Raw genomic sequence first — 27,314 nt, forward strand, 5'->3', positions numbered from 1 at the left:
GCGACTAGTAGGACATACTCTGACCGAGTTCTTCACTACCAACACCACTAACTCAGGTATGTGATTTTTATAGAAGCAGCACAATATTGTTTGTAGATATTACAGGGAAAATTGGAATCCTCCTAGGGCGAATCGGAAATCCAATTTCTACTAGGACAAATTGAAAGGATTTCGATCATCTTCGGAGGATTCCAGGTCGTCATGGATTCCAATTTCCCCTATAACATAGACATGATGTTGGAAAACCAGCGGTTCAATAACTTTTATAATCGAAGAAGTCACAGTCTGCACATTTTTCAAAGTATCAGAGTCTTACACATTGTACCCTTTGATCTTCAATTTAATTTTTTTAAGTTGATACACGTAGGCTTTACCTACAAGTGACGTAAGTCTTTGTACTCTTATAATGACTTTCTTGATGATGCACCGCTGTTTTTTTATGGGTGCTGTCTCGATCAAAAAGAGTATTGGATATAACGAAAATGGATATGGTGAATATGTCAAAGAGTTAATAACGTCAATGGGACGAAAAATATCAGTTCAAAACAATCTATGGGTCTTCATTGAATGACAAGGAAACCGTCACACACCAGGGTTGGCTGCAACTGGCTCTAAAAACAACATTTTAGACAAGTACAGCGAAATATTAGTAGTTGCTCACATAAACACCAGCAGCATTAAAGTAAACTGAAAGTGAAAACGAAACAATACACTGTACATGTACAATATCATAGATGCCTGGCATTCCTGACTTGGAACCGGTGCAAGAAATACGAGACTTATTGCGTCAATATTGCATTTGCAAACACGTTCGAATAACATACATCATTACCCAATTCATGTTTCAGCATGCTACATTTATGGGACGTCGACTATGAGCGATATTTTTCCAAACTAATTGCCCTTAGTCACTGGGTCGATTCCATTGTTGGTGTACCGAAGATTCCCGAAAGTATACGCACCAACTTGACTGATATCGAACTATCATAATTATTTACCGATATTTGTGGTTGAACAGAATTCGATTACCATTAAACACCAAGAGTGTGCATTCCTTGTATTAAACATGGCACTACATCCATGTTGTTCCTTTGACATACTAAAATAGAACTTACAGAGACTGGAATAGGGTAAGTAAGTATCGTTCTAGTTTCATTTTCTTTACCGGAATGTCCGACGTAGAACGTATTAAAAACCGAAGACCGAGCTGCATTTAATTGTTTACTTCCGGGTACTCGAAACGGTGTATTAACATGCAAAATCTTCCATTTTATTATTTTTCTAAATACCTTTATCATGTAGAAATAGATATTTGTCATTATTTTTTTATCGGCATTTTTACACAAACCGATGTTTTGCCCTTTACACTGAATTCAACGCTTTCTAAATGACTTATCTCCATGCTTTTGAATGGCAGATTATAACTGTTCTCGTGAAATCATGGAGTCACATGACGAGACTTACATACCCTATAGGCTTATTCGATATTTTCAGTTTTGAGTTCTTTTTGTAAATGATTAATTTTGAATCTTGAACTACCTACGTATTTGGTTCTATTGCTACAGTTGAAAGCAAACAATATACCGAAATTTGCCATTTCTATATAGTCAGTATTTTTGTATTTTTAAGAGCACAATGATGACTTTTTTTCTTTAGCTAAGAGAAGATGCACAAAACCCATGGGCTCATTGTAACTTTACGGAATGGAACGATGATAAATATTTGAAATGCATGAAATTGATAGAAGAACTGGCCAAATCATTCGGCTACAGAAAACAACCGAAAATGAAACATCTTGTCAGCTTTATCATTGGATAATTTATGGTAATCTGGTACCCATACATAGTTCTTCAGACAGTGGTGATTTAACGATTGTTCCCAGTGTAAAATAAATCGACAATTCACACCGTGAAATAAATTGGATAATTTCACTTTCGGATATTCTCCCTCCAAATCGTCACAACGCGAATATCAATACGCCAATCACAGATAGCTATAATTTATGTGTTAATTATCAATTATGGACTTTAACGAAGTCAGTGGCCAGTGGACCTGTTCAGATTATAGGCTAAAAACCACTAATTCCACTTCCCATAGGCTTCTATGCTAATTTCACAATATTCAATGGCTTCTCTGGACTTTACCTTAACTTTAACCTGCAGAGGACTATATATCAGCATGATTCTACATATGTCAGCTCACAATCCACAGAATGGCATGTGGGGTTAGCAGACTTGCAGTGCAGTACTGGTCACCGGAAGTGAAGTGTCTATAAATAGCATGGTAAATCCCAGTGTTTTCACAAGATAGGGGTATATTTAGAAATCATTATGGAGATTAGGCTTCACATCACAAGAAGCAAAATGCACCTATAAAATGTACAGAAATGTTTTTCCTTTCAGAAACTGTTTAAATTTTTTAAATGAGATGAGAACTTTTTTCACAGCACTATGAGGAACAGGGGTAATTTCTGCGTAGGACTATTTTTGCGTACGTTCCAAATGCTCATTGGTTGAATTGGTGGTCTGTAACCTTATATTAACAGAGGACGAATTCCGAGGCCAACGTAATTCAACAGGTCCATATATAAATTTATATATATACATATACATATATATATATATATACAAACGTCTCAGAATGTGACGACTCTATTTGCTACACTGCTCCATCGGATCGAATTTATACAGGAAGATATATAAACGTATATAAAGGTCTGAAAAATTCCCAACGATGTTAGAACTGTCAAATTTGCGATGCAAATTTTTGGTCGTTCCCTCCGCGGGACTCGAACTCGTACTGCTGTGACATCTATGGCAACACCGCCTGCACAAAGTCCAGCGCCCTAGACCACTCGGCCAGCTAGGCTATATAAAGTATAGCTTTCGCTGGCCGGGTCATTCCTCCTCGTAGGATTAATCTAGGGCTGTAACTTAGTACACGATGTATGGTAGTATGGGACAGTTCATTCATGTTACTATGTAGGATACCACTGCAAAAAAAAAACAAAAAAGAAACAGAATGGCTATTAGCGTGAAATCATTCATAACTGCAGTCATATTTAAATTGAGTACTCAATGAATATTTTATGTGTAAACATACTCACTTCCCTTCGAATGATCTAAAACATAGCGTACTTGTATATTGATTGTAAAATGTTAGAATCTAAATACATGTAAGTCATTGTAAATTGTAAACACAACGACGTTATATTTGAGAAAGATAGTCGACGCATTGTCTCGCTTTGTTCATTCTACTGTGTTTATTTAATAATGAAAATTATTTTGGATACAATAGTGCAATTATTTGTTTACATTCTACCGGTAACTTTTTTTACCCCAACATGGTACTGAGTATTGAATACAAGGTGGTACCTGGCTTGAAATTTATTTTCAAGCTTACCCATTTATGATTATTTTTTATTTTAGTAATAATTAATAATATGTTATAGGGTTGAAATGATTTCTCATAAATGAAATCTAGATGCTTCATTTTTTCCAGTGCATTTTGTGCTGAATTTTAAGAGTCCATAACAACTTAAATTTTTTTGTGCAAATGAAAGCTATGCTTTTCTAGTTTCAGGAACTGCAACCCATTTACTCCTAATTTGTGTGGTTTTCTTGAAATTAATTTTCAAATTACATAGGTACCCTGTGGAAAATGCATTAATAATAACTGCGCTCTTGTATCCTTTTGTTCTACCCAAGTCCTAACTCGCGGAAATGTATATTGGGCATGCTAATAAACTTAACACAGAAAGGTCTATTGGTTCAATTATTCAATATACATAATTCAATATATAAACGAGACTAAAACTGATCTTCCGGACACAAACACCCCCTAACGGAGCATACGAATTTCGCGATTGCTATCACTTATGGCTATTAAAACTCAATCGGTTACGTTGCCATGGTTACACATCATAGATATAACGTAATGTGAAATCAAACCCAATACCGATTGCGTCGGAACAGGAGTGCATTTTGAAATCTAATGATGATAATCAATAATTTTCGACAATAAAAATCTGTTTCTTTTGTAGGAGAGAAGTTCATAAACGATTCAACTCCTCAACAAAGAGATATGAACGATATTAGCAAAGTAATAGAGCTTCTTTTGTGCAATATCAGTACTTTTACATCTGAAATAATGTCAGACCACAAAAACACTCAAAAATGAATTGTTAGAAGCCAAGCATGTAATTCTTGATCATGCTCATAAAATTCAAGTTTTAGAAGAGGTAAGAATTTGTTTCTCCCATTATAAGCCGATTGTTAAAAATGTACGTGGCTTTTAAATTAAATTTCTGCGAGAGATTTCCCACCATTTTACCTTTCCGAGTTTAAGGTAGACTCATAAGATTATTGCCTTGAAAGGCAAGAATGATGTGTTCACAATTTTTATACTCCCAAAAACTTGCAACATATAAATGGTGTGCTGCTGGAATTCTGGAATTGATTTTTAGGGTCACTACTTGAACCAGATCTGTAATAAATCACAGGTCTATACTTGAACCAATTGGGAATAAGTGGTCAGAAACAAACATTTGCCCGATATATGGAGAAACCAATTAGGAATACATGTAAGTGGTCAGAAACAAACATTTTCCTGAAGTCTGGAGGGTAACTGAAATAAAAGGGTATGGATCTCCTTGAAATTGTAAGGCAAAGTGTCAAAGCACAAGACTTCAAAAGCAAGGCTGGGATTGATTTTTGGGGTTGAGACTGAAATTGTTTTGTTTGTAGGGGCCATAAAACGTTTCCCTTGTATCCACACAATAACTTATCAAATCTGTGAAATGGTATCACAAGGTTCTATAAGACAAAAGGTAGGTTTGGATTGATTTTAGGTATAGACTAGAATGTTTTCATAAGTAGGCCTCAAAAGAGACCAAGAATATTTTGCTGGTATGTTTCAAACTATAGAAAAATGCTGACCTCAAGAAAAACTAATGGGAATCTAGAAAGCATTTAGTTCATTGGTCTGTCTTATCAATATAATCATGACCAAGTTAAGTATTACAAGTTTTAAGTTCTTTGACCATTTTTCTGTTGTTATTCTTCAAGATTCCACATCTTCAGTTGTAGATATATCAAGCTGTGTCTTTGAAGCATTTTATAGGCTAATATATTGAAAAGCTAATTCAAACTGATACTTATATCATATAGAAACATGGAATTGAGTAAATGGTACCTTTGGTAAGGCCTGCAAGGTTCTTTTGGCTGAAGTTGCTGGATAACTCCTTGTTAAGTGCTCTTGAAAAGCAAAAATCATGCTTTTTGCAGTTTTAACTTAATATCTTAAAAACCATAAATTATAAGGAAAAAAACCTTTTAGTTGGTCAAATGCTTCCTTTAAATTTCATTAGTCTTAAGAAGTTGTATGAAATGTATTAAGAGTTATTGCCACAATGTATTATACCTTAAAACCAATGAAAGAAACTTTTTTTTTCACAAAAGGAGCCACCAAAAGCATAGAACTGGAATTACATTTACTTGAAGGCCTAAGGTAAAACACGAAATGAGAGAATGATATAACAAAATGGGTCAATCGAGGAGGAAGCTAATGACTGAAGAGGGTACCCGTAGAGTAAGGGACACAACTCTAACAAATCATTAGAACGTTTGTATTAATCTCATCTAAGCATCAAAGTAATGTGGACTGATTTCATTCTTATGATCTTGAGAGCAGTGTCATCGACAATTAAAAGAATACAAATCATAAATACAATGCAATTTTTGGTACAAATGTGTACTGTCAGGGCTGGATTCAGACTTGTCCAAAAGACGAGTGCTAGTCGACGTTCCTCAGAAAAAGAGGGTGCTAGGACATCATTTGCCATTTTCTGTCAATTTTACACAAAAAATGACAAATTCTGCAGTAAAAAAGGGCTGTTAACCTCCTGCACCCCTTCTGGATCCGTCACTGACTGTACACGCTCATCAGCAACACAAGAACCAAAGTCGTAGGAAACAGTGCGATGGTTGTGTATTATTTCTGATTTTAACGTAATGATAACAAGGGTCATCAAACACAAAAATTTATATGATGTAGAGAATCATGACTCTATGGTGGAAATATCTTATTTGCTGACAAATGTGACCATATCGAATTATTTCATGCAAACAAGGAAACGCAGTGAAAATAGGTGATTAGGAAAACGACAGAAGTTCCGTTTTGTGTAAACCCTTACGAGTATAATCTATTCCGTTTTAATACCATGAACTGTTTTATGAGAAAATTTGATTCTATCAAACTAGTAAAAAAAAAACACAATTCTGATGGTTTACGGATTAAACCAGAACCGATTTTTTTCTTCTCGTGTCTCCATTCTTATTCATATATTATCAACCTCAATAAACATTTCTACTGAAATCAAAGGAAATAATCCAGGGACAAAGACCAAACATGGAAAATAGATATACACAACAAAGAACATTAACTAACTAAAAACAATACACACGAGTAACAAAATCAAATGAGCAACTCGGACTCCAATAAAACCTGGGCGCATGGACTAGGTACACTGGTAGGGCAAATGTCCAATGTTTTTCTAGAAACACCAAGCGAGATGCTCATAAAAAGTCAAGTCCGGGTAGACGAAAGAGTAAAGGAAAACTATGACATGATGAACAAATCAGTTTTCATGGTGCAGATGGATACAACATAACGGTCCACGAGTACATGATGGCGGCCATAAAACTTCTATAGTTATGACTTCAATCCTATAGCAACATAACCTTGTTTCAGAAGCCTAACTGTAAGAGTCGTAGCGCGTTCCAAAAGTCTGCGTAGTTATAGCAAGCTCTGACATAACCTATGAGTTGTAATATGAAAACTCCATACGCAGGTGCTGAAGAATAATCAAGGGAACCAAGGTTATAGCGGTAATCAAAAGAATGTAATCCAGGGCTGTTGCCACCGATGAAAGGAAAGTTGACAATTCTGAATGAAAAGTCATCACGTTTGTCGTAGTTTGGTCAATAATTTTCTTTTACCATAGATATCTAAGTGTAGGTCAAGATATGAGGCTGACTTTACAGTTTCTGTAGTATCTTTGATTTTAAGTTTTTGGGGTAGATGCGATGTATCAAGTCCCCGAGACTAGGATTGTTTAAAGAAAGTACGTCATCTATATAGCGGAAACTGAGATTAAAGGATCTATCTAAACGATGCTCTTTCTTTCTGATCAGATCAGCTATAAAGTCAACCTCATAAGAGTGTAGGAATAGGTCAACAAGTAGAGGAGCACAATTTGTTCCCATTGGAATACTGACCGTTTGTTGAAAACGCGCCCACCACACTGAACAAATATGTTGTCGATAAAAAATTCCAGCATTTTGAAAACATTTTCTGTATATTTGGAAGAGGATTTGGGATTTTTTTTTTACAAAGTATGAGGAATCTCTACCAAGAACTATATAATCATATCTAGGTGTACCATTTTTGGAGAAACAACGATGTATTATATTTTTGAATAAACACAACTTTTTTCATGTACAAAGTTAGTAACTTACGCGACCAAGGGAAAATGAGAATGCGATCTAAACGACTCAAGTTGGAAACCAATCAGTACACCCTTGACTAATCCCGGCTATGCTCGGAATCAGCGAGATTGACCGAGAAGTTACGATTAGTTGGAAACTGAATTTGCAGAAAAAAATGATCAAGTTCTTCATTGATCGAGTGTTGGAATCACTTTTCTTTTCTTTTCAGACGAAGCAAGTAAAAACCCAATACCAGAATGCGTACGAAAAAGTCACACTTGTTTTAGCATGATCACACTATAACAAAAGTCTTTCCATGTTTATCACATACGTGGAACAATGTTCTAAAATATAAAATAAAAAAAAAGTCTGATATGGTGTGAAAAGACTTTTATTATTTTTTTGGAGAGAATATAAATGATACTTGCAACGTTTTTTTAAGATTTAGCTTTTGCATGCTCTATGTTAGAACAATTGCAGATGACAAAATTTAAACAAATATACTGGGTTTAATAAAGTTTCTTTGTTAACTTGATTCGGTGTTCTGTACAAAGTAATGTGGTCGTTTTTTTTGTTTTTGATTTTTTGTTTTAATTTGTCATAATTTTGTAAAGCGATCCGTTGAGGCAAATTTATAAGTATATATAATAAATTGAAACCGACCACTTCGGAGTTTTATGAAGGCATACTTTGTGCAAATGCAATGCTACAGTTTTAACATCCTTCCATGTTTTTTCCATGAGTTACATTTTTTGGTAAACTCACACTCAATGCACGATGAACTCCTTCATTTTTATTTGTTGTGTGGAACATTCTCATGCTATTAACTGCTTCCTCTCTAAGTATCATTTTCAGTAGTTCTAGCAGTATAATTTCATCAATTTCATCTAGTTTCAGCACAGTGATGTTGTAAGTGCTGATGTAAAAGGATCTGGTGTACCAGTTATCACTGACTGTACCTTTGCATACCACAGACTCCTTAAGGCAAGATGAACAGTCTCCACCATAACACTGGACTGTAGTTGAAAGGATGGTAGGTAGTTTTTTACAAATTTTTTCTGTGTCCTTGTTATATTCATTCATTAACTGGTTCAGTATCGTGGAACTGCGACACTTCAAGTCCAGGCTAAACATTTTCTTCAAGTCTTTGTTCTCTTCTTTAGTTTGTCCATGAAACATGGTCTCACTAAACTCTGCTCGCATTCCCGCTCGGAATTGATGTTGGCTTAGATGTACTGGGTCAGCCAGTCTCTGCCCTTCCCACATAGGATACAGTACATGTATGGCATCTTCTACTCCTTCAGCGGAACGTGCATCTCCATCTGTTGTGGCATAACGGATAAGCATACCTTGCAGTGCAAGCTGATTTCCAATTTCTTTTCCCATGGCATATTCTGATATTTGTATAGTTCTATGAAGGGTAGCAGTACAACCTTCATGGCCTGGGCACTCTGCATCAAATCCCTTTCCTCTGAGCCAAGCTCCGTTCCAACATCGCTGGTTTAGTGAAGATGCTGCGGCTACAAACTTCCATGGAGTATTTTGTTCAATCGCAAACATCTGTGCCTGTGATGCATTTAACCCTGGTTTCTTCCTGCTGGACCTTGTTGCAGTTGGGTACCTGCCATCTAAGGTCACATCTATCACATTTTCTGGTTGTCCCTTCTTTTTGTTGTATGCCTTCACTTGTTCAACCTTATGTTTCATGTTGTCCTTGTTCTGCTTTACCATAACTCTAGAAATTCAGTCGGTGTTTCTCTGCATACCACTCTTGCATGGAGGTGGAACACTTACACACGCTAAAATCTCCTGGGTCTTAGTGCTTCCTATTGGACTATCTAGTCCTGTTGAAACTAGTGCAATGTTAGTACCGGCTGGATTTGGCCCTGGCTTGTTGTTTTCAACTTCTGAGTACAACTTTGCTAGTATTGGAGTCGCAAACCAACAGTTTGCACACCAAACTCTGTACATGATACAGGCACCCCGTTTTCTGTCACTATGTGGCTCCATCCATGGCCTCTTGCAAGTTTTTGGTGATTCCCTGTGCTGTTGGTATGCCAAGTTGAACATGTCAAACATCTTTTCACTCTCAGTAACATGAGAATTATTTGATGTCACCTTTTCTTTGTCTGCTTTCAGGAACCGTGGCTGCAGGATCATATTGGATTTATTCACACCACTTCCATCTTCTTTTACCACCTGTGAGCTGTCAGTCCTGGATATGGAATCAGCTTTGATGCCATCTTGTTGGTGATCTTGCAGATTCATTCGGATGTAAGTTTTTGACTCTTCTTCATCTGATGAAACTGCATTCTCAAAAACGAGACCTTTCGACCATGGAGTATGATCTTTCTTGAACCGTCCAGCATTACTAACCTTGTGGCTTCCTGCTAGACCAGTTTTGCCTTTGTTGTGTGGGGTATTACCATCAGTAAACATATTTGAATCTTCTTCTTGTATGGTTCTGCAACAAAATTTGGTATGATGTTAGTCGCAAAAAGGCTACTATTTATACTTTTTGGTTCGTTTGATACTTTAGGTGAGAATTTCTAGATGCTGACAATGTTTACTTAGTCCTAATAAGGCTCAGGGTGCAGTATTTTACTCGTTAGATCAGATAATTTGATCCTAATAGGATACTAGATCACCCCCTGAGTGATGGGGGGTTTTCAAAGAATCATCAAAAGAAAGCCAATACGATGATTTAATCCCGTATTATTGATAACAAATATTTGATTTGGGATTGTTTTTGTAGTTTTAATTAGATACTAGTAAAAAAATAAAATGCCTTTAGAAAAAAAATGAAATTGACCATTTTTGCACCACTATATTATAATTTTTGTTCTTTGAGACCCAAATGTGATAAGTCAATTTTGTTTATTAAAATGTGAAGAAAAAAACTTGCTGTGATGAAAATTTCCTAAAATACCTGTGTAATTATTCAAAAATGTTCTTATCTGAAGAACTTTATGTATGAGTATGCAACCCTGAGCCTTTAGATTATTGGTCATATCGGCACCTGTAGAAAATAATTATTTACACAAATACTTTTCAACTTACCAAGAATCTGTAAATTGGGGCTGTTCTCTGAATCATTAAAGTAATTTATAATATTTTTTTCTATTTTTTATGAAGTAGAAGTATTTCTAATTTTAGCTTCATATGATTCAATTCTTTTTTTTTTCATATTTGGAATTTGAAAAAAAATAATTAAACCACGTTAAAACTATTTTGATAAAAGAAAATTTGTAATTCAAATACTATAATTATCCAAGAGAAAAAAACACTTTAGCTTGTGAAAATATCTCAAAAAGTAAAAAACTTATTGCAATATTGATAAAAGTGGTCATATCTAACTTTATGAATTTTTCAGATAAGAAAGAAGAGCTGAAAACAGTTTTGGGTAGCTGTCTTTGAAGCTGGTTTGCAGACATGATAATGGACCGATTTGATCGAAAGTTTGCAGAATGATTGGAAATATGGTGAAATAGCAGAAGATGGTTTTTTATTACAATATTTTAACTTTAGCGCATCTAATAGGTACGAGACCACAATTATCTCCCCTTAGCTTTTCGTTGTATACGAATATAGTTCCTATAATAATAGGGGATTTTTCAAAAATTTTTCAGAAACACTTCCTTTCAGAATTTCTCATACTTTTTTGTGCTCAAATGGAAGAGGAATAATGAAATTATTTTAGTAGATGTGTTGAAATGAGAAATTTGACAATTAGGTTGTGATTTGGTGAGGTAAAAAAAGGTCAAGTTTGTGACATCCGGAAGCCATTTTGGGTCATTTTTTAGGGTATCTCTGTGTTTATGCATATAAATTGAAAAAAATAATGGTAATTTTTTTATATTTTTTATATAAGTTGTTGGAAGGTTCAAATTAACATCCCTGAAAATCTGAATTGAATTGCGCTGGTGGAATTATCTAAATTACAGAAAGGCTATAAAGAAGACAGCGGGATAATTAATTGTGGTTTCGTGCCTTCATCTGAATAGGGTACATGATTGGTCAACCTAATGCAGGGAAATAAATATTACTCTTTTCCCTGTACCTCCACTCATCTGAATGAACAAACAGGAAAAGTGTTTTTTTCACTAAGTACATCCGTTTTATGACACAAATAAGAAGTTACAGAGCTCTGGTACATTATTTTGATCCTTGCCAGGGCATATTAGAATCACTGTGCAAATCATGCAAGACAGCTTTTTTCCCTTGTGAAAAAAAATAAATTCAATGCTGTTCATTCCATAAATAATGAAAGATGAACAAAATACAACATTGTTTCATCATTAGTTTGACAGAAACATAGCTCTAATACACGAAAATCTGTAAAATTAGCTTCTTTTATCCATTTCTTGCTATTTGCCGAGGGAAATTTGGTATTGAAAAACACATATTTTCAACTTAAATGCAGTTTTTTTTTTCTGGTAAAGGATAAAATCAGCATTCTAACTACACAATATGATTGTGCAGTGTATGCTAACAAATAAAAATACTTACATGAATCTTCTAAGAAGGTTATTTTCAAATCAAGTGTTCCAATACATATGGCTGTGGTGCTGCGGCAGGGCACTTTGTTCAGTCAAACTTCTAAAACCTGGCAATTGACATCTATTATTGATTGTTAATACCTATATAAGACAGAATATTGTATTTATTACATGAAAAAAGTACAATTGTCACCATATGACCATAATACATGAAATTCTTATGTTTTATGCTATGAAAATTAGGCCTCTGACTGAGTCACGGACAATTCAAGGTTTACAGAAAGAAATATCCCTAAAGTATGATAAAAAATTGTTATTCCAGACTTGTCGTAAACTATAATATGTATCGTAACAGTAATTTGCACCAAAACTTTTCAAGAAAGTGGTCAACATGAATGAATCTGATATTAAGTGACCATATGTCAGGGGAAATAACTGTTTTTTCTCAAAATCCTCAAGAACAGCATAAAACATTATTTTTTGAAAAAAATATCAATTGAAAGGAGCAAAAATACATTAGGTGAGTGATTCTTACATTCAAATATACATAATAAGTGTGCATCTACTTTGAAAACTTCTATATTAAGTCCTGCAAGTGTAAGTGTTTGTTTACGCCATGAAGCGGTGTCCGCAGAATCACAATGCAAAATCTTCTATTTTATGCTTTTCATAATATTTTTTATAATTTAGAACAAGGTATTTGTCATTTTTTATCAGTATTTCTACACAAAAAAAAACTTTGCTCTTAGTATTGAACCCATTGATGTGTTAATGACAAGTCTCCATGCATTTGAATGGGGACCCATTCTCATAAAATCACGGAGTCACATGACGAGACTTACATACCCTATTAAGTAAGGGTACCAACAAAATTACCAAACACTTCTCCAATCCATAATCAAGTCAATTTAAAAGAAACTCTGACACTGCAATGGTCCTGACTTAGAGTTGGTATACTCAGGCATTTCAAAATAATTACATGTATAAATGGTTGGTTAAATCTAGGTTTTACAAAGCGCCTGTAAGGTGAAACATGAAGTAGCACTCCAGATAAGAACCATGCAAAATGTGATGCATGGTTGGAAAGCCTACATATTTTTATTTTTGATATTTTAATTAATGTGTTATAGTTAACATAAATCAATTATTAACGTGGTTTTTCATATAACCCATGCTCTAAGGAGATAAAAATTATATAGAATATACTGTAGAATTCAAAGTTATGGGAGATAACTCTGTAATTGACAGTAAAATATAATAAAAAATGTTGGATTTTCCATGTGGATTATCTTCAAAGAGCAGACAGATTGGAATGAATAATTATTCATTTCATCATAAAGACCTATAAAACAAGTTAATAACAAAAATAAAAAATATGTAGCCTTTTTGGGGTATATCATATTTTACAGAATTTGTATGATTCTTACAAAGACGGCTACATTTTTGTAAACATTTTGGTAGAGATTACTCATACTTTGTAAGAAATAATTCCAAATCATCTTCCAAATATACAGAGGAAGATGTTTACAAAATGCTAGAATAATTAATCGACAACATATTTGTCCAGTGTGGTGGACATGTTTTTCAACAAACGGTCGGCATTCCAATGGGAACAAATTGTGGTCCTTTACTTGTTGACCTATTTCTTCACTCTTATGAGGCTGACTTTATAGCTTGTTTGATCAGAAAGAAAGAATATCGTTTGGCTAGATCCTTCAATCTCAGTTTCCGCTATATAGATGACGTATTATCTTTAAAAAATCCTAATTTCGGGGATTTGATACATCGCATCTACCCAAAAGAACTTGAGATAAAGGATACTACAGACACTGTGAAGTCAGCCTCATATCTTGACCTACAATTAGAAATCGATGGTATGGGAAAACGACCAAACTTTACGACAAACTTGATGACTTTTTATTCAGAATTGTAAACTTTCCTTTCTTCTGTGGCAACATCCCTTCGGCTCCTGCGTATGGAGTGTTCATATCACAACTCATACGTTATGCCAGCGCTTGCTGAAACTACGCAGACTTTTTGTGTATCGTGCTAGAACTCTAACAAATAGCTTCTGGAACAGGGTTATGTTGCTACAAGATTGAAGTCATCACTACAGAAGTTTTATGGTCGTCATCATGAACTCGTGGATCGTTATGATGTATCCATCAGCACCATGAAAACTGTATGTCTGTTTTCCATGTCTGGTCTTTGTCCCTGGATTACATTCTTTTGATTACGGCTATAACCTTGGTTCCCTTGATTACTATTTCAAAGAGGGTTCGGTAAAGATAGGTTTCACTGTACAATATCATTAATAGTGCAATAACACAATGCTAAAACGAGACTGGTTATGTTATAAGTCACTGTTTCTAAATGGGAATAAAAATGAATTTTGTAGGTTTGACATATAAATCACCTGAGTTTTATAAGAAAATGTTATTAAAAGTACTGGCATCAGAAAGTAAATAAGTACTGTATATTCCATGTTTGTGTAATAATGATAATAATCCGCACACAATTACAAGGACTCAGTCTCTTTATAGTTGGGGATATATCTATTGCGATTCTTATTTTAAAGGCATTAAATATGACGCTTTAAAATATATATGAACAACAAAATAATGTTTAAAAAATAAAAGATATTTTATTTGTTTCTGTATATAGTGCATTGTATATGAAAAAAAAAATGCACCCAGTCATATTCTTTTAGTGTACATTGTCCGAAATTAATTTTTAAAACATCTATGCTTAGGACATTTGTCTTTTAAGCAGTGATTTGTTTTTTTGGAAAAATGTTATGGTTCCAATAGCCGGGCCTGTTTACGACTTCATATTACAATAAATACATTGTCTATTCATTTCACATTTCTATCTAATGAATATAAATTGACTCTAATTCAAACTGTCACTTCGAGGCATTACGCGTCTGTTCAATAACAGTTGCATTGACTTGGCCCTATAATTAATTGTTATACAAAGCACTTAACACTACTAGTCATTCCCATTAGTTTTCCTCGCTTACATCCACAAATCATTGCGTCGCTTATATCAAAAATCCGATATCAATTTAAAATTATTCTTTCGGTTTTCTCGTTACTTTCCGATTAGATTGGCATTTTAAACATAGTGACAAGTACACTGAAGATGTTAATCATTTATTAATTCATTTTACAAGGTATTAATTGGGCTCTGCCAACCTGATTGTTTATCAATTTTACAAAAATGTGACCTCTCTTATTAGATTGGCTTATTTTGAAACTCAAGTAAAGGCTTCATCTGTGGAAAGCCTATTCATTTCTAAGTCTAAGTGTTAGAGCATTTCCACATAGTGCAGGAGTACTTATATAAAAACTCATTTTTAGAAGCTAAAAGGAATGAATCAACCCAAACTTACTTCCAAATTGCTATAGACACATTAAATGTACTTTAAAAACAACCAGAGGCAGTGTTTTAGAGTAAACTATCAGATCGGGTAATTAAAATCAAGCCAGGACCAGGGTTGTAAAACTGCACGTTTTGGTAAATATGCTGTTTATACTAAGATTTTACTCCTACAGCCACAAAATAGTGAAAAGATATTTTAAAATGCATGTTTTGATGCTTATGTGGTACATATGAACTCATCTGGATGTTTCTTTTTCATATCAAGTCAGGTTTTTTCCTGCTTTTAGGCTTTTTAGTGTATGACCAGCTCCAAAATAAGTGTTTTTTGTCAACTCAGTAGGGGTTTAAGTGGCACATTTATTCAAAATATATGTAAAAGAATGGGAAATCATGGTTGTTTTTACATTTTTAAGACATTTCCCTCCCATAATCCAGAATTTCATACCAACGCAGTGCAAGGGAGTATTCCAAGAGGTTGAGACAATTGACTAACACTCTAATTTTGCCAAATGACCTTTGCCGCAGGTTAAAAACAAATTCTAAATGTTAAAATTTTTACCTTTACCCTGTCTACTGCTGATGAATAGTGTTTATTTGCTATTATTATGACACTGTGTGTGCAAAAAACTCAAAATGAGACAATAATTAGCTCATTTGCCCAATTTTACCCTGATGCCATAAGCAATTATGAGTTTTACATTGAAAATCCCACAGAAACCCATTTTTGGACTAAAATGCAAAAAAAATGAGAAAAGAAATAGTTTTTTTTTTTGCAACATTTCATGTTTATTCCAAGAATTCTAAGAAATAAACCCCCAAAACATATAAAAATAGCATGTTTTACAAAAATGTGACCTCTCTTAAAAGTTGCGGTCAAGTTCTGGAATTCAAAATAAAGAAGTTTTTTGACAATTTTGATATATATGCCATCATTTGGACAAGTTTTGGTTAAATCCAACAACTTTTGATCCGGCAAATTGGATTCCAACACACCCATTGTGAGCCTTGCTTAACCACCTTCTTATACTAGAAAAAAGCAAAAATGACCACTTATTTAAAAACGTCTCGAACTTCTTTTCTAAACAAAGATTTTCTCAAAAACTAAAGTGGTAATTATTCTTAGATAATTATGTTATCAGTAATTAAAGCTGCTTTAACAAAAAACACTTATTAGAAAATAAGTATGAATTATCTAATTCTTAATATGGTAGAAATATGGGGAAAAAAACACATTTACAACAAAAAAAAGCAATTTTTAAAGTAATTCTTTGATATGAAAAAATATAAAATTGTAATAATAAAATAAAGAAATGATACAAAAACCAGAAACAATTCACAAATTGGGGACAAAATGATTATCCTTCATATTCAAATGTTGGATTGGCATCAGTGGGCTTAGACAGGCCAATAGGAAACAGGAAGACACAGGAGCAGAAGTAGCATGCAGAGAAATTAAGACAGAGTAGCAAAGGAGATGATAGACCTGAATATAGAAGACATGAAGGAGAAAACAGAACTAGTAAAAGCTGACAACAGAAGTAAGGGAAAGCCTGAAAATCTTGTAGATTTGACACTAGATGGTCGATATCCTGGTTCAAGCTGCTCAAGCCAAAAAAAAAACCAGGGCTTAACGCTTCTCAGTCACAGATGTTGGGGATAGAGCAAAACACAGACAGAAATTATATCATTGTTGCAGTGTCCCAAAACCTATTATGTTGGAAGGGAGCATGGTTACGAGGACTTGTTTTTGAAGTAGTGTGTCCCGGAGGCCATGAAGGATGTACTGCATCTCACAAAAGATTGGCACCCGTTCAGAATATGAGATGGGAAAGAATGTAGGAAGCCAACTAGCACTACAGGGTATTTTAATTTGGTATGCTACTACTGATGGAGATGCCAGGTCGGCACAAGGAGTTGAAGATGCTATCCAAGCCTTGGTACCTTTGTGGGAAGTGCAGAAACTTGCTGATCCGGTGCACCTGAGCCAACATCAGTTTCGTACAGGATTACGTGCCGAGTTCAGTGAGGCCATGTTTCTCGGTAAATCAAAGATGGAAAATAAAGAATTGAAACAGAAATTTAGCCTTGATTTGAGATGTCGATGTTCGATGATTTTAAACCAACTGATGAATGATCATGAAAGAAACATAGACAAAATTGGTAAAATTTTACCTGCAATTGTAACTGCTACACTAAAGTGCTAGGATGGGGACTGCTCATCCTGCTTCAGGGATTCCGTGGTGTGTGGTGGAACAGAAACAAGTAACTGGTGGTTGTGATCCTATTACCTCAGCTACTATAACATCACTGTGCTAAAAATGGACAAAACAGACAAAAAATTAGTCACTGAACTGGTAAAGATGATACTAAGTGAAGAAGCAATCAATAGTATGAAAATATATCACACGACGAACAAGAATGAAGGTTTCCACCATGTACTGAGTGTAAGCCTACCTAAAAATGTAACCCATAGCAAAAATATGGAGGGGAGGTTACATTCTGCAGTTCATCGCAACAACAACAGGCCTGGTACATCAGCCATAAAAAAAGAGCAAGAATTTGGGAATACAGATTTCAAATGACTGTAACGCTTTCTTCGAAAAGATGTACAAAGACTTTGTTTACCACCAGCAATATGAAAAACGTACTGAGGTAAAAAAACCACGACTTCAATAGATAGCTCAAAACATGGAAGATCACAAGGCTTACAAAGAGTACAACAAAAAGAGACCTGATTACAAAAAGAGCCAACTAGATGCTATACCAGGATTGCTGCAGCATAGCAATTACTGCAAAAAGATGCCCCAGTGATGAAAGAAGAAAATCAGACATAAAGGTCCTTTTAAGGACTACCTAAATCTTTCAAAAAGATTCTTAGTTGATGCCAAAAAAAATAAAAAATAAAATAAATAAAGACTGCCTTCCCCTAGCCTGGCCTCCCCCTCCCTTAATTTTGTCAAAAATACCTAAATAATTGTCTGTCATCCTGAGGGCTACTAAACAAGGTGGCAATGGGGCAATGCGACCAATACATTCCCTTTTGACACGCATGTCTGCCTACTGTTGTTAAAGCCGTGAGGCTCTAACACCAAATGGGCAACATTAATGCACCTCGTGTTATGGCACAAGTGAGAAACATCAACTGCAGGTAAATAAGCAGATTGATGCTCTATCATGTATGCTAGCCTGTGCACATAAACTGATTTCCACTCAATGCCAATGGCACCAAGAAATCTACAATTTATAATCCCATATCTGCCATTGGGTGTTGAAGTTCCTGTCCATATAATACATTCCCTGTTCTCTCCAAGGGCTGATTGATCTTGTAGCTTTGTTCTGTACTTTTGGTAATATGCCTCCATTTTGCTAAAATGAACTTTTTCAGTATGGGTGTGTAGGAATTTACCCCTAAACTTCAATTTGAAACCCCCTTTGACAAAAAGATTTGAAAAAAATAGAAATCTAATCCAATTCCCCCCCCCCAAAAAATAGCCAGAATTTCACAGAATTTCAGAAAAATAAACTTCTTCTTACATATTTCAGTACCCAAAGGTATTATCTACACAGAAATATAAAAAAAATACTCAGTCCTGGAGCAATAAAAGCTGATTTTATATGTAAACACACTCCTCTATTAGGTACGGGGACACAATTAATTTTCACACCGAGTTAATTATAGCATTTTTCAAATTAAAAAAAACTACCGCTTCAAATCAAATGCAATTTTGGGACCATCTTGCCTTAAACTTCCATAACAAAAATTACAAATTTTCACCATCATTTTTCAATTTTAACTACCTGAACACAGAGACCCCCTCAATTTGACCCAAAATGGCTTCCAAAGGCCAAAAAGTTAACCTTTTTTGACCTCACCAAATCACACCCTATATGTATTTTTTATTAATTCAAGACATCTATTAAATTATTTCCTTTATTCTTCTTTCAATTGAACCAAAAAAGAATAATAAATTCTAAAGGTAAGGTTGTCTAAATAATTTTTAAAGAAATACCCTAGTAAAATAGGAACTATATTCGTATACAAGGAATAGCTAAGGGCAGATAATTGTGATCTCGTACATTAAGCTGATTTTTGGTTTGTGAAACTACCATCTTGATAAACAGATCATGTTTACGTTTTGTTCTGCTGATTTTTACCGAAATTACTTGCATTGGACTGAGCAAATTTTCAAAAATAAAAGTTTTTGGGGCTTTTTTTCTAAACGCTTACAGATATCGAGCTGATATTTGGTATGTAACTCTACCATGATGAGTATCTATAGGTTTTGTTCTGCTCCGCTGACTTTTACCAAAATTACAGGCCTTCGAATTAAAAATTTCTTTTAAATCAACAGTTTTCAGGACTTTTTTTCTCAACATGTTGAGCTGATGCTTGGTATGTGAGTTTACAATGTATCATGATCAGTTACAGATCAAGTTCATGTCATGTTGTATACCAGGAATAGCTAAGGGCAGATAATTGTGATCTCATACCTTAAGGCACGAAACCACAATTAATTTTCCCACTGTCTTCAGGGATTTTCAGGGATGTTAATTTGAACCTTCCAACAACTTATATAAAAAATATAAAAAAAATTACCATTATTTTTTCAAAGTTTATGCATAAACACAGAGATACCCTAACAAATGACCCAAAATGGCTCCCGGATGTCACAAACTTGACCTTTTTTGACCTCACCAAATCACAACCTAAATGTCAAATTTCTCATTTCAACACATCTACTAAAATAATTTCATTATTCTTCTTCCATTTGAGCACAAAAAGTATGAGAAATTCTGAAAGGAAGTGTTTCTAAAAATTTTTTGAAAAATCCCCTATTATTATAGGAAATATATTCGTGAAAACAACGAAAAGCTAAGGGCAGATAATTGTGGTCTCGTACCTATCAGATGCGCTAAAGTTAAATATTGTAATAAAAAAACCATCTTCTGTTATTTCATCATATTTCCAATCATTCTGCAAAGTTTCGATCAAATCGGTCCATTATCATGTCCACAAACCAGCTTCAAAGACAGCTACCCAAAACTGTTTTCAGCTCTTCTTTCTTATCTGAAAAATTCAAAAAGTTAGATATGACCACTTTTATCAATATTGCAATAACTTTTTTACTTTTTGAGATATTTTCACAAACTAAAGTGTTTTTTTCTCTTGGATAATTATAGTATTTAAATTACAAATTTTCTTTTATCAAAATAGTTTTAAAGTGGTTTAATTTTTTTTCAAATTCCAAATATGGAAAAAAATAGAATTGAATCAAATGAAGCTAAAATTAAAAATACTTCTACTTCATAAAAAAAATAGAAAAAAATATTATAAATTACTTTAATGATTCAGAAAACAGCCCCAATTTACAGATTCTTGATAAGTTGAAAAATATTTGTGTAAATAATTATTTTCTACAGGTGCCGATATGACCAATAATCTAAAGGATCAGGGTTGCATACTCATACATAAAGTTCTTCAGATAAGAAAATGTTTGAATAATTACACAGGTATTTTAGGAAATTTTCATCACAGCAAGTTTTTTTCTTCACATTTTAAAGAAAACAAAATTGATTTATCACATTTTGGTCTCAAAGAACGAAAATTATAATATAGTGGTGCAAAAATGGTCAATTTCATTTTTTTTTTTTTCTAAAGGCATTTTATTTTTTTTACTAGTATCTACTTAAAACTTCAAAAACAATCCCAAATCAAATATTCGTTATCAATAATACGGAATTAAACCATCATATTGGCTTTCTTTTGATGATTCTTTGAAAAACCCCCATCACTCAGGGGGCGATCTAGTATCCTATTAGGATCAAATTATCTGACCTAATGAGTAAAAGACTGCACCCCGAGCCTTATTAGGACTAAGTAAACATCGTCAGCATCTAGAAATTCTCACCTAAACTATCAAAAGAACCAAAAAGTATAAATAGTAGCCCTTTTGATACTAAAATCATACCAAATTTTGTTGCGGAACCATACAAGAAGAAGATTCAAATATGTTTACTGATGGTAATACTCCACACAACAAAGGCAAAACTGGTCTAGCAGGAAGCCACAAGGTTAGTAATGCTGGACGGTTCAAAAAAGGTCATACTCCATGGTCAAAAGGTCTCGTTTCTGAGAATGCAGTTTCATCAGATGAAGAAGAGTCAAAAGCTTACATCCAAATGAATCTGCAAGATCACCAACAAGATGGCATCAAAGCTGATTCCGTATCCAGGACTGACAGCTCACAGGTGGTAAAAGAAGATGGAAGTGGTGTGATTAAATCCAGTATGATCCTGCGGCCACGGTTCCTGAAAGCAGACAAAGAAAAGGTGACATCAAATAATTCTCATATTATTGAGAGTAAAAGGATGTTTGACATGTTCAACTTGGCGTACCAACAGCACAGGGAAACACCAAAAACTTGCAAGAGGCCATGGATGGAGCCACATAGTGACAGAAAATGGGGTGCCTGTATCATGTACAGAGTTTGGTGTGCAAACTGTTGGTTTGCGACTCCAACACTAGCAAAGTTGTACTCAGAAGTTGAAAACAACAAGCCAGGGCTAAATCCAGCTGGTACTAACATTGCACTAGTTTCAGCAGGACTAGATAGTCCAATAGGAAGCACCAAGATCCAGGAGATTTTAGCCCGTGTAAGTGTTCCACCTCCATGCAAGAGTAGTATGCAGAGAAACACCGACCGAAGTTATGGTAAAGCAGAACAAGGACGACATGAAAGATAAGGTTGAACAAGTGAAGGCATACAACAAAAAGAAGGGACAACCAGAAAATGTGATAGATGTGACCTTAGATGGCAAGTACCCAAATGCAACAAGGTCCAGCAGGAAGAAACCAGGGTTAAATGCATCACAGGCACAGATGCTTGGGATTGAACAAAATACTCCATGGAAGTTTGTAGTCGCAGCATCTTCACTAAACCAACTATGTTGGAAGGGAGCTTGGCTCAGGGGAAAGGGATTTGATGCAGAGTGCCCAGGCCATGAAGGCTGTACTGCTACCCTTCATAGAACTGTACCAATATCAGAATATGCCATGGGAAAAGAAATTGGAAATCAGCTTGCACTGCAAGGTATGCTTATCCGTTATGCCACAACAGATGGAGATGCACGTTCCGCTAAAGGAGTAGAAGATGCCATACATGTACTGTATCCTATGTGGGAAGGGCAGAGACTGGCTGACCCAGTACATCTAAGCCAACATCAATTCCGAGTGGGAATGCGAGCTGAGTTTAGTGAGACCATGTTTCATGGACAAACTAAAGAAGAGAACAAAGACTTGACGAAAATGTTTAGCCTAGACTTGAAGTGTCACAGTTCCATGATACTGAACCAGTTAATGAATGAATATAACAAGGACACAGAAAAAGTTTGTAAAGAATTACCTACCATACTTTCAACAACAGTCCAGTGTTATTGTGGAGACTGTTCATCTTGCCTTAAGGAGTCTGTGGTATGCAAAGGTACAGTCAGTGATAACTGGTGGACCAGATCCTTTTACCTAAACACTTACAACATCACTGTGCTGAAAATAGATGAAATTGATGAAATTATACTGCTTGAACTACTGAAAATGATACTTAGTGAGGAAGCAGTCAGTAGCATGAGAATGTTCCACACAACAAATAAAAATGAAGGAGTTCATCGTGCATTGAGTGTGAGTTTACCAAAAAAATGTAACTCATGGAAAAAAACATGGAAGGCAGACTTCATTGTGCAATACACAGGACTAACAACAGACCTGGTACATCAGCCAAGATGAAAAGCAAAGAGTTGAACATTAAAGTGTCTGAAGACTGTGAGACCTTCTTTGATAAAATGGACAGAGAGTATACTTACAAAAGGACTTATGAGCAGAAACCTGAAGTAAAGACAAGAAGGTTACAACAGGCAGCTGTCAGACTAGGAACACAAGATTAATAAAGAGCTCCACAAAAAGAGACCAGACTATGTAAAAGGGCAACTAGATCCTGTACCAGATAAGCTGATGCATGATGCATACTGCAAGAAGAAGATGCCTAAGTGAAAGACAGACAGCTTAAAGGTCCTTTTAAGGACTACCCAAATCTTTCAAAAAGATTTCTTATATTGATACGAATAAAATGAAATTTAATGAATAAATGAACACTTTCCCCTGCCCATTTTCTTTTAAATCCATTAAAATACCTAAATTATTATCTGGCATCTTAAGGTGCACTAAACATGGCGGAAAAGGGGCAATGTGACTTATACATTCCCCTTTTGACACACACGTTTGCCTACTGTTGTTGAAACCATGTGGTTCCAACACCAGATGGGCTATATTTATGCATTTGGTATTGTGGCACAGGTGTGATACATCAACAGCTGCTAACTGTGCAGCCCTATGCTGTATTATGTATGCAAGCCTGTGCACATATAATAATTTCCAACCAATGGCACCAGGAAATCTTCAATTTATGACCCCATATTTGCCATTTGGTGTACATGACCCTGTCTAAATAAAACACTCTCCATTTAGCCCAAGGGCACATTTTTCCTCTAGCTTTTGATGGTACTTCTGAAAAAAGACATCAATTTTGTAAAGTTACTTTTTCAAGCAAGATTGAGTAGGAATATTTCTCAAAAAGAGGATTTGGTACCCCTCAAAACCAAAAAAAAAGTCCAAATTTGAGATATTCAACCCCTATCTTTTGAAAAATGATGAGTATCTATAGGTTTTGTTCTGCTCCGCTGACTTTTACCAAAATTACAGGCCTTCGAATTAACAATTTCCTTTAAATCAACAGTTTTCAGGGCTTTTTTTCTCAACATATTGAGCTGATGTTTGGTATGTGAGTTTACAATGTATCATGATCTGTTACAGATCAAGTTCATGTTATGTTGAGATTTTCTATAAGACCCCTGAACTTTCTTTTTTTTTAAAGACTTTTAATTCGAGAGTCATATTTGTGGATGTGTGGGGTATATTAGCACACTCACTAAGGTTCTTTGTATTAAAAAGTGTCTGTTATAGACAGGTATTCAGGTTCAGTTAAGACAGGTTTAAGTGTTCTGTTTTAGATATAAAAATAAAAATTTCACTGTAACTTATTAGTGTTCTTTGTTAACTCCTAAGGTCATTAGTTAACTGATAACAGATTAGTGTTTAGTATTAGATATTAAGGTCATTCGTTCACTTGATACAGATTTTATGCATGGAAGTACAGCATTCTTATTCTTGTTCTTCTTTTTCAGGACTTTGTATCTCTAGTGGCATTGAAGAATTTGTCAGATGGAATCAAAGTCTGCTTTCATCTCAATTGTTCCATGTTCATCTTGACTGTGTATATATCATCTTCCAGTACTATGTGCATGGGGTTGTTTGAGATTATGGCATTTCATCATCATCCGTAGATTGAGCAACTGGGGACCTACCATAGAATTTCTACTCTTCAATCTTCCAGAATGGATTTCGACTCTCCCTTTCTAAAGACAAATGTAAGATCAGCTTGACCTCTTGAGCATTCTAAAATATATTTAGACCTTCCTTTTTTAAGACTAGACTACCCTAATTTTGTTTTTAAAGACCAGCCAAAACCTCTTTTTTAAAGACCAGCCTAACCCTTTTTTTAAGACCAGCCTAAGCCTCCTTTTTTTAAGACCAGCCTGACCTTTTTTCTTCGGGGGGGGGGGGTTGAAGTATAACCCGTGAGGATCATCTTGTTACATTTCTGATGTATTTTTTTCAGTGTAATAAACTCAGAAGTGGTTAAGGCTTTCCAAATCTGTAGGGTTTAGGCCATTTGATATGACAATTTACATTACAATTCACATATTACACAAACAAACAGTGCAACTAACAATCTGTGCTATTAACTCAATTAGCTACTAATTGAACAATCAATTTCAGTAATTTTTTCTTGATAACACAACTGAAACTCTCACATGTTTCAATAACCTGTCAGGTTTTACTAGTTTCAGGTTTCGGGCAAGCTGTTTAAGGCACAAAATGAACTGACGAAGGAATGTCACAATATTTATTTATCTATGAGCATTATTTTATTAAAACTACATAGTGAGAAATCTATCTAGACCTATATATTTCAAATTTAAAACTGGCTCCGTTCAGACTTGTATAGATGGTTGGTTTTCTAAGGTTCCAAAATGTACATTTACACTGATATAAAGTATAAAGCCTTTAAAAAAAGTGTTTGGTATAGACAGGTTTCACCGTATATGTTTGTTTGTTTGTTTGTTGGGGTTTAACGTCCGAGCAGCAATATGTCAGCTATATTCAGACAATGAACATGAAATGGATGATAAAATGAACATGAAATGAAAAAAAAGGATGGGTCACAAGGATAATAGGGTCGACAAAGTTTGATTGCCACTGGAAAAAGGGGGGATGGGTAAGGTCGGGCAATTTAGCCTCCTGTGGCGGAGCGCAAAGGTTCCTACTCCTATCGAATACCACAGCAGGGTTCTTTAACGTGCGAGGAACGTGGCATCTTTCCCAACACGGCGCAGCACTATGGTTTGCGGTCAGGTTTTCCGTATTATAGCCTGACAACCCCAGCATGCAACACGCCAGGGGTACCCCATTCCACCACCTGGGGCACACATCTCAGTTGCTCTGTGGGCAGAGCGCCTAGCCCCCGGCTAGGTTTCTGAGCACTATTTAGTCGCCTTATACGACAAGCTTAGGGCTGCAGCAGGCCTATTCTTTTAACACCCGGACCTGCACGGGAATCACCGTATATGAAACCATCTTAGTTTTGTGTCAAACTTTTTTTTAAAGTGAAGTGAAAAATTTGACTTTTCTCTGTGTTAATAGCAAAATCAATCTTCATTATGACAGGTGATTATTGTTTATCAGCAATTCAGCATAAAAGGAAGACATGGAAGAAGAATTGAGTAGAAAAAAAAATTAAAAATTGATTTTTGCCTCAGAAAGGTATTAAAATTTGCCAAAAAATACAAAAATGCTTCAGTTTATCTTAGTGTCAAAAAGATTCGGAAATGGGAGGTATAAGGGTACCTGAAAATCATAGTTTAGTTGATTAGGGTGGGGGGTGTTCACGGGTGCTATCTCAACTCACATGCTATAGTTCCATGTGAGCCACCCTTTTGATAAGTTTGTCTTCTTAGTCTAATAGATTTCCCTTTAATCTGTTTCTTGTACCAATTGTTAGGCACATAACATTTTTTTGTACTGACGGGGGGGCTTGGTTTGTTACGGAAAAAATAAGATTACTCCAAATTTTAGCCATAAGTATTTTACTCAGTCATTGATTAAAAAAATTTATTAATATTGTTTAATATTTCCACCATCCCTTAACAATATAGATATTCAAATACAATTTTTAACTACGGCTGCTGCTGAAAAAAAGAAATACTTTTCGTGTGTGGGCAAAAATTAACTCAACATTAAATCCGAGCCCCTTCAAAAAGAAAATTGTCTGTGTCTTACTTTCATATTAAGCAAAAGAAATGCTTCGCAGGGCAATGCTTGATTAGAATGCAGATGTATAATCATGAAAAATAGGGCCAAAAGTTTACGCGCTTTCCAAGCTTGATACAGATCTCAATTTTAATAGCAATTAGCCAGGAAAAGAACTTGATCCCAAAGTCCCTGTTTTGGCCTTTATTGCTCAATAAGCACAACCCCACAATCAAAAAGCCTTTCTTTTAAGGATAGGTATGTCACCTTGAGGCTCATTTATAAGATCCATTCATCTTTACTCAAGCTATTATCTGCAAAACAGGGAAATGTTTGTTTCTGATCCCTCATTCGTAATTAGTTCAAGTTGAAACCCCTAAAATCAATCCCAGGCTTTCTTTTGTGGTTTAATTTCATGAAAATCGATACACCCAATGTATACTAACATGAAAAATCTACAGACGACAACTGACGACAGCATGATACCATTTTTCCACTGCAGTCAACAATGATGAAATTGACTAT

At 35.0% G+C, this 27,314-nt stretch overlaps 2 protein-coding genes across 4 annotated transcripts; both read right to left on the bottom strand.

Annotated features, from left to right (window-relative positions):
• Positions 1 to 1,786: 1,786 nt before the first annotated feature.
• Positions 1,787 to 9,218, bottom strand: LOC148599709 (uncharacterized). Its single transcript, XM_088558436.1, has 2 exons — positions 8,253 to 9,218; positions 1,787 to 2,992 (listed from the first exon to the last, which is right to left on the bottom strand). Exons 1-2 carry the CDS (start codon positions 9,216 to 9,218, stop codon positions 2,978 to 2,980), a joined length of 981 nt encoding a protein of 326 aa, XP_088414562.1. The 3' UTR covers positions 1,787 to 2,977.
• A 12-nt stretch (positions 9,219 to 9,230) lies between these two features.
• LOC148599710 (uncharacterized) lies at positions 9,231 to 23,300 on the bottom strand. 3 transcript variants are annotated; one of them, XM_088558439.1, is made up of 7 exons: positions 23,228 to 23,300; positions 22,778 to 22,913; positions 21,340 to 21,679; positions 20,272 to 20,438; positions 17,543 to 17,682; positions 11,997 to 12,127; positions 9,231 to 9,951 (listed from the first exon to the last, which is right to left on the bottom strand). In XM_088558439.1, exon 7 carries the CDS (start codon positions 9,924 to 9,926, stop codon positions 9,231 to 9,233), a length of 696 nt encoding a protein of 231 aa, XP_088414565.1. In that variant the 5' UTR covers positions 9,927 to 9,951; positions 11,997 to 12,127; positions 17,543 to 17,682; positions 20,272 to 20,438; positions 21,340 to 21,679; positions 22,778 to 22,913; positions 23,228 to 23,300. The 3 variants fall into 3 exon arrangements, with proteins under 3 accessions (XP_088414565.1, XP_088414563.1, XP_088414566.1); XM_088558437.1 differs by lacking the exons at positions 20,272 to 20,438; positions 21,340 to 21,679; positions 22,778 to 22,913; positions 23,228 to 23,300 and adding an exon at positions 19,169 to 19,309; XM_088558440.1 differs by lacking the exons at positions 17,543 to 17,682; positions 20,272 to 20,438; positions 21,340 to 21,679; positions 22,778 to 22,913; positions 23,228 to 23,300 and adding an exon at positions 17,312 to 17,485.
• Between the last annotated feature and the right edge of the window lie 4,014 nt (positions 23,301 to 27,314).

This window comes from Perna viridis, chromosome 13 (genome assembly GCF_037379345.1).
Source record: "Perna viridis isolate PV_CMFRI_1.1 ecotype Kerala chromosome 13, ASM3737934v1, whole genome shotgun sequence".
Taxonomy (NCBI): Eukaryota; Metazoa; Mollusca; class Bivalvia; order Mytilida; family Mytilidae; genus Perna; species Perna viridis.

Bases quoted from the DNA above. Each gene is read 5' to 3' on its own strand.
- LOC148599709 (XM_088558436.1), bottom strand. From the start codon at position 9,218: ATGGTAAAGCAGAACAAGGACAACATGAAACATAAGGTTGAACAAGTG.
- LOC148599710 (XM_088558439.1), bottom strand. From the start codon at position 9,926: ATGTTTACTGATGGTAATACCCCACACAACAAAGGCAAAACTGGTCTA.